This window comes from Dermochelys coriacea, chromosome 20 (genome assembly GCF_009764565.3).
Source record: "Dermochelys coriacea isolate rDerCor1 chromosome 20, rDerCor1.pri.v4, whole genome shotgun sequence".
Taxonomy (NCBI): domain Eukaryota; kingdom Metazoa; phylum Chordata; order Testudines; family Dermochelyidae; genus Dermochelys; species Dermochelys coriacea.
In genome coordinates, this window is record NC_050087.2 from 5,766,313 (window position 1) to 5,774,419 (window position 8,107).

Sequence of the window (8,107 nt, forward strand, 5' to 3'; positions counted from 1 at the left end):
CCCTGGCTTCATGCAGTGTGTTCTATAGCTGAACAATACTTCAAAACCATACAGGTGCAGGACACACCTTAACCTGAGATTAGCTGGGAGGCATCTGCGTTATGTGAATTTGTTTGCCAGTCCTAATGTGTCAGATGCTTGGATGCCAGTGATTCGGGTGCAGTATTGAAAAGTAGGAACAGGGCCCACCCCTGTCTTTTGCCAGAGCCCCTTTTAAATGAATAAAACAGGGTGGTCTAGGAATAGAATTTGGGGCTGCAACTGAACTTGTCAAGGGTTATCTAACTTGCTGCCAGCTTTCTCAGTGTCCAATAAAATTGCCACCAATGATTCTTTGAGTCCGAAGGAAATGTCAGCTGGTACAAGTTGCCTGCCCGAGTTTTTTGGAAGATGACTCATATACCAGTTGTGACTGTGATATGTAATAATGTTACGAACACTGTACGTGACCAGTCAGAGGGGAAGTTATTGTATAGCGCATTATTAGAATTTCCTGGGTGATTGTGCTACCCCCAATATACAATGTTTGTTTGTTATATGCCTGTAATGCTCAAATTCAATGGTGTTTGTGCATGAGCGCAACACCGATGGCTTCCCAGTTAAGAACTTCCAAGTGCACACTCTAAAGACAATGGATCAAGCTGCTAGCTTCAAGGATCCTGTCTCCAACAAGTAGCAAACCTTGTTTTGCCGGAACTGGAAGTTGCCCATTACAAAGGGCTAAGCTAGACCTATGTATAGTCTGTTTTATTGTTTTAAAGATGTTTTCTGTAGAACGCTCTTGTTTTAAGTAAATTATACTTCGCTTTAAGGAGGCTGTTTGGTCACTGGTTACCACTCTTGGTGCCCTGAAGGGAACAGAACTGCAGCGTCTGAACCCAAGTCAGACCTGCTGAGGCAACCATGGTTAGTACCAGGAGACTGAGACCCAGGACCTGCTCTGAGAGTGGGAGAATCGTGTGATTCGATCCCCAGCCAGGTGACTGCTAGAGGCTGCTGGCCTGAGGGTGGGGGGTGCATTCAACAGGATCGGATGGCGTCAGAGGTGCAGTGCACCTGGTAACTGTGACACCAGTGACTAGTGATCAAGATTTATTAGGGCCATGGGTTGCTAATGTGTTGATCTGAACTTTGTCCTCAGCTTGAGATAAGGGCAGCTCTTAGGATTGGGGAGAGAACGCCTCTTCAGAGCCATAGTAGCAACAAAGAGGAGTGAATTACAAAGACACCGATGGAAGCTGCAAGATGAGAGGATCTAGACAGGGGTCTGAAATTGTAGGTTCTAATACAAAAAATGACCTGATATTACTCATGAGTGTAATATGCTTGGAACATCTATTTAGAAACACTTTATAATAAGGTTCCATTGATACTGTAACCATCTCAGTATGTAGCATCTAGTGTGGGAATATCTTACACTTAACTGGTATGTGAATGTGACAGAGGTCATAATGTAAACTGGGCTGGAATAGATGCATTTACTAACGCCATTCGCTATTCCCTGTTTTTCCTCAGGGAGCCGACGTTAACTGTATGCATGGCATTCTGAAGCCGCTACACTGCGCTTGTATGGTTGCCGATGTGGACTGTGTTGAATTACTGCTGCAAAAAGGAGCGGAGGTAAAAGGGTTTAAAAAAACGTTCCTTTAAACTGGATATAGGAGAGCCATTCAGTTGGGAGCTGATGCAGCCACAGTAAAGACGCTCTGTAGTTTGAAAGAAAATCAATTTGCAGCCAACCTATTAAAAATACCTAAAAAAACCCTTCGGTCTTGGCATGCATCTAGAACTCAATGAACCGTAGTTACTGTACCATGATCTTGAAAAGATGTATTTTAACTATGGAAGCTTAAAGTTGTGTATATGTACAGCACGTGTATATAGTTCAGTGACTTGCATTAACGGCATCTGCCTTATGCCCTAGTCTGGCAAATGTGCACTTACAGAGCTGCACAGCTGATGTTATGCAATTCGGGAAGTCTTTCCTTACCTTTTATGGGAGTGTGTGTCTGCAGTTTGACTGACTCATACACATCAGTTGGGAAGGAAGGAGGTTTTGTGGCTAATGCCTAGGATTGGTTGTTTGAAGATCTAGGTTACATTATTGACTTTAGTATGAGCTTCCTGTGTGATCTTGGGCAAATCATTGACCCTCTGTGCCTGAGTTTCCTTTTTTGTAAAACAGAGGTGAAAATTCCCTTCGTTGTCAGAGTGTTGCAATGCAGAGTTAATGCTGCAAACACTGGTAAAACTTCCATCAACTTCAGTGGGAGCAGAGTTAGATTAGTGCCGAGCGTTCTGCAAATCCCACTCAAAGATCTATTAATGCGTAATACCCATCTTCCAAGAATCCATTCCTCTGTCTCTCTGTGCAGGTCAATGCCCTTGACGGGTACAACCGAACAGCCCTTCATTATGCAGCAGAAAAAGATGAGACCTGTGTTGAGATCCTCTTAGAATACGGCGCAAACCCCAGTGCACTGGATGGAAACAAGGACACGCCCCTCCATTGGGCTGCCTTTAAAAACAATGCAGAGTGTGTCCGAACGCTTTTGGAGAATGGCGCCTTGGTTAATGCTCGGGATTATAATGACGACACACCCCTGAGCTGGGCTGCCATGAAAGGAAACCTAGAGAGCGTGAGCATACTCTTGGACTTCGGAGCGGAGGGCAGAGTGGTTAATTTGAAAGGCCAGACGCCGATATCTAGGCTGGTTGCATTGTTGGTCAGAGGACTTGGTACTGAGCGAGAAGATTCTTGCTTTGATCTTCTTCACAGAGCTATTGGTCACTTTGATTTAAGAAAAAATGGTAATATGCCCAGGGAGGTAACAAGAGATCAGCAGCTGTGTGAAAAACTTACCCTGCTCTGCTCCACCCCAGGTACCTTAAAGACACTGTCTCGCTACACCCTGCGGCATAGCCTGGGAGTCCAGTACCTGCCGGATGCAGTGAAGGAGCTTCCTTTGCCTGAGTCCCTGAAAGAATATCTGTTGCTCCTTAGATAAGTGAGTGGTCAAATTCTAGGGGATTCTGTGCTTGATTCACTGCCCCCATTCCTTATGCTTTATGGGGATGCCAGTAACATAATTAGATTTGTGACTCAATCTGTGATGTGACAGACACTGGGCTCCTCCTCCTCGCTCTGATGGTCAAGCTGATGACCAGTCGTCATCCAAGATTACTCCAGGCTCTAGGGCTCCCTCTCCTGTCTCACCCAGAGCACCATACAGGACGGTGACCTCCATGGTGGCACCTGGCATTATTGATGGCTCAAAAGATGTGGGGGTGAAATACTTGTGCAGTTTCTTCCTGCATGAGCCTGTTCCCCATCTCCAGCCTCAGGATTTCTCTCCGAGTTCAGTACCAAGCCACCAGCTGTCTCACAAGACATTGTTGAACAGAATCTATCAACTTCCCTGCCACAGAAAGACAAATTATCGTCCTGCTTTCTGGAGACTAGGTGGGCTTTAGTGAGAGAGAGGCCTTCTCAACTAGGTGTGGAGAACAGGCAAAGGGGGTCTAGTCCTGTTAGAAGGAATTAAGTACAGGAGGGAGTCTTGGAGCATGGGAAAATCCCACATGGTTGCTCTTGCCTGTTGGAGGAAGTGAGCTGGTGCCAGCCAGCTTCTGGGCTATCTCGACTGAGTCAACCAGGCAGTAAGCAGGACTCCTGCTTGCACACTTGTTAGTTTTAGCGATAGCTCCCACCCCAAGCACACATATTCAGTTTGTATTTTTTCATAGACCTTGGAAGCAGAGCTCCTTCCTACAGAATGTTTGTATCTCTAATCACTGCTTTCCACACTGCACCTCTCAAAGTGTAGAGCACCGCAGCCAGCTCTCTGGATGGATGCAGTCATGAGCAGAGTTGGAGAACTGTAGGGAAGGTAAGCTCTGTCTGGAGAGAGACAGGTTTTTCCTTCACAGCATGCACTGGGAGATTCCCCCGCATAACCCCCTTATTATTTCTAAGATGCATCAACTCTTCATTGCAGGGGAAGGAGATATTTTAAACGTGTTCCTAACAAAGCAAATAGCGTGAACACAGATGTTTCCTGAGAGCAGGGTGGGGCGGGGGAGTGAATCTTTGGCGCTTCCGTAGCACCAGTAAGAGAGGTCTCCCGGCTCACTACCGCTGTGGAATCATTAAGGAAAGAGTAGCACCCAACACTGCTGCTGGGATCCAGCAGCACTTGCCAGAGCCACTGAACTGCATCATCTCTGGCTGATTTCAGAAATGCTCCCGTGGAGCTGCCCTTGCCCACGACAGCAGTAACAGTGGCTATTAAGCAGAGCTGTGGGATGTGATTGGGGGGAGTATGAAAGTGGGGAGCATTATGGGATTCTAACAATATAAAGGGTGTGCCCTCTCGAAAACACAATCAGCAACCGCCACACTTTGTCCTAATGAACAGCCCCTCTCAAAATCCTGCACTTCAGGTGGTTCTGGTCCTCTGGTGAAAAAACTAGGTGCCAAAGTGCAGCGTGAGTCTAGACTCCGCTGTGAGGGCTGTTCTCTGCTTCAGGAGATCACCCTGCTGAGAACATGCTTTTCATATCTTCCAGTGTTGGTGGCACCCTGCACTACTGATCTCCAGTCCTGCCTGGTGTGAATGTACTCTGGAGCAACGGGAGGGATTCACAGCTTGTAATCCTAGGCACTTGGTTTCTGTGACATACTCACTCACACTAACACATTTGAAGGTGTTTTGGTTAAAGTCTGACATTTGATTTTACGCTATCCCACTTGCCATTTCACTGATTTTCTTGATGGCAGCGTATGTGAGGGCTCACAGCACTTCCATGAGGGAGAACTGATCAGCAATTCCTCAGGCAGTGCCCTGTTTTTAACAAGACTCTGTTTTCAATGTGGGGTTCCCTGAAACACAGAGTGACAACATCCAACTAGGGAGAACATTCCAAAATAGGAAAAGGAGCTGTTGGAAAGCTCTTCTGTATATAAAATTCTGCCGGGAACCATGAAACACTCCCCCCACTTCTGGTTTCTGTAGTGATTTGTCTTGTTGCTCTCTGTATTTTATAGTTACAAAAATAAACCACTCACGACCAGCTCTAAGCAGCTCCTTCTGTGCTAGCTATCTTTTCACTGATGCTGTCTGGGTGCTCTGGGATTCTCTCCTTATTAATTTGGCTTCATTGCTCAGGCCTGGTCTACACTACAGAGTACTGCTGTACATCGACCGAACTGTAAATATCCACGCTCAAATGTTGCTCCCACCAATGTAACTCACCCACTACAAAAAGAAAAGGAGTACTTGTGGCACCTTAGAAACTAACAAATTTATTAGAGCATAAGCTTTCGTGAGCTACAGCTCACTGAAGTGAGCTGTAGCTCACGAAAGCTTATGCTCTAATAAATTTGTTAATCTCTAAGGTGCCACAAGTACTCCTTTTCTTTTTGCGAATACAGACTAACACGGCTGCTACTCTGAAACCTGTCACCCACTACAGCAACCTAATAATTCCACCTCGATGAGAAGTGTAGCGCTTAACTCAATGTAGTTAGGTTGATGCAATGAAAGTGTAGGCACTGCATTGCTTACATTGTCTGTTGCCCCATGGAGCTGACCACTGGAGCCCTGCCACCCATTGAGGGATTGGGGGGCAGAAAGGAGATTCTGAGCCTGGCCTGCCGCCCGATGAGGGATGGTGGGGGAGGAGGGGGAGTCCGTGCCTTGGCTACCTCCTGGTGAGGGATTGGAGTGGGAGAGGAGAGTCCTCAGTGTGTGTGCTCCCGGTGAGGATGCACACCACTGACCGAAGGAGCTAGTGTGGACCTTAACAATTGAATTAACGACTGCAGTGGCTGTATATCAATGTCATTTTGTAGTGTAGATGTGCCCCGAGACTCTTCACAAATCCTTTTGCTGTTCTGGCAACAATCACAGCATTTCTAGGAGACCGAATTCAGCTCTTAAATGACTGCTCTCCAAGGAGTTCTCGTGGAGAAACATAGTGAAGAGCAGGCTACCTGTGAAAGCTTTCTGAGCCTTACTGTTAGTGAGCTACAGAAAGGTGGCTCGGCAACCTGGGGATGCTTAAGAGAATGAGTGACTGTCCAGATCCCAGCCAGTCCTTTAAGGAATAACTCAGTTTCTCCTTGCTGCTTTCCCTCAGCCTCTTCCAGTGACGTTCACTAGATCTCATTGATATCTGAGGTCTCCAGTTCTACATTATACCTCCTCCAGCCGTTTTCTTCAAACAAGCAAGCTCTTGTATCTACCATCCTTAAACCACTTGCTCCAGGATCCCTCCCCATCTCAGGAAACTGCTCTCTTCTGGCCTCTCTACTACATTCCTTAACCAGATGCGTTCAGTGGTGTGGCTGCTGCTGATGCACCCAGGATCAGACTCCTGGGCGGTGCTGTTCTCAATGGAGAGTCCTCGCTTGTTGAATTAGTTCAGTACTAAAGCTTGAGATGTGCTACGAGACCCGTCTTGTTATGCCAGTCTCCTTGCCAATATGAAGCGGGACAGTAGGCCAGCAATGTTCTTCTGAGAAGAACCTCCCAGAGTTTTTCCCTATTTAGGAAGCAGCTCAAAATGGACAGGAAGCTAGCCTTTGCCCTTTGGATGATGGGACCTGATGGATCTCAGTACATCAGAAGGTATTTAGCTCTTGGTCAGAAGAGTCATAAGGGCCATCAGCTTAGCTAGTGCCAGGAGATGCCAACCTCCTCAGAGCTGGTTCAAAAAAACATAAGTGTGTTTTGGGAAAATCTTTTTTGGGGAGAGGAACCCCAATTTATTGTTTTGGTGGGAAATATTCCCCTTGTCTTCAAAACAAAACAACTCCCCTCCAGAAAAAGATGCCAGAGTTTTTTCCTCGCTTACTTTATTTTTATTTTCTATTTTCTAAAAAAAACAACCTAGTTCAAAATGAAAAAAAATTTCAAAATTTTGTGTTGAAATTCTTGTAAAAATTGAGCAGAGGGAGAAAATTTTCTGCCATAGGGCCAACTCTTTTCTGTTTTTTAACAAAATAAAAAGCTTCCACCGTCTCTCCTCTTCAACCTGAATTTCCCTCCGCTAGCCCCTCCAGAGACCAGGATTCTCTTCCTGAGGAGGGCTTGTTTAGCAAGTCTCTTGCCATTTGTCCAAGTATCTGACCTGTTAGCACCTCTGCTGCAGTGTGACCTTTCAAATTAAGGTATTAGCAGCAGTGAGCCTCCACTGCCCCGTGTGTGTGACAAAGCTGGTAGACCTGGTATTTGTAACGTTCTTAGGCTCTGGTCTCAGCTCCTGCGAGCTACCAGGTGCTGTGTGTTGTGATGCGGAATTGTCATCCTGGAGGGGGAGATCGTGGTTGGGGGGACATTATAGGCTAGGGGACGAGGACTCGGAGCCCGGTCTCCATTAGACACTTTTTTGCCAGCATAGCAATGTTGGTTAGGGGAAGGACTCTCTCTTGGTGACCTTTCTATACCAGCAAAAGACCTAACGTAGATGCAGTGATACCAGCTTAAAAGTGCTTTTGCTGGCATAGGTTATTTCACTCATGGAGCTGGTATAAGCTATCCCAACACCAGCCCTTTATTGCCAGTATGAGATGCATCTGCACTAGGAAGGTTTGCCAGGACAGCTCTACAGGTAATCCTTTACTAGTATAGACTAGGCTTCTGGAGAGCTGGGTTCTATTCCTGGCTCTGCCACTGGGTGACCTAGTCGATCCTGTGCCTCTTGTTTCCCCAGCAAGGGGGCTAATACTTCACTGGTGCAGAAGGGTGTTGAGGATAAATTCCACTAGAGAATGCAAGGTGCTCAGATACAGTGCTATGTGAAGTGTCCAGCTAGGTGAATGTGAACAGATGGTATCTAGAGTGAGTTCGAACGGTAGCATTCATAGTGCATCGGTCGGTTAAGTATTCGGGCATGAGTTTGATTGAAGTAGCTTGCTAGAAAAGCAGGATGCTGAAGTAGAATCTCACCCAGACCCTGCGTGCATACTCCAATAGCAAGCCCATATCCCCACCCTGGCTATGCTGCTGCTTTAGTAAGGCGATCTCGGGTAGGCCTACGTGTGCAGCAGTCACACCTCTGACTGATTGCCATGTAGACAGACCCTTATAAGCTCTTCGGGGAA

The 8,107-nt window shown here is 46.5% G+C and overlaps 1 protein-coding gene across 2 annotated transcripts; it reads left to right on the plus strand.

The window, feature by feature from the left end:
- The first annotated feature begins 11 nt into the window (after nucleotides 1-11).
- On the plus strand, nucleotides 12-5,080 carry ASB8 (ankyrin repeat and SOCS box containing 8). 2 transcript variants are annotated; one of them, XM_038378073.2, is made up of 3 exons: nucleotides 12-103; nucleotides 1,516-1,620; nucleotides 2,376-5,080. In XM_038378073.2, the coding sequence occupies exons 2-3, from the start codon at nucleotides 1,534-1,536 to the stop codon at nucleotides 3,006-3,008; spliced, it is 720 nt and encodes a 239-aa protein (XP_038234001.1). In that variant the 5' UTR covers nucleotides 12-103; nucleotides 1,516-1,533; the 3' UTR covers nucleotides 3,009-5,080. The 2 variants fall into 2 exon arrangements, with proteins under 2 accessions (XP_038234001.1, XP_043362602.1); XM_043506667.1 differs by lacking the exon at nucleotides 12-103 and adding an exon at nucleotides 817-906.
- Nucleotides 5,081-8,107: the final 3,027 nt, after the last annotated feature.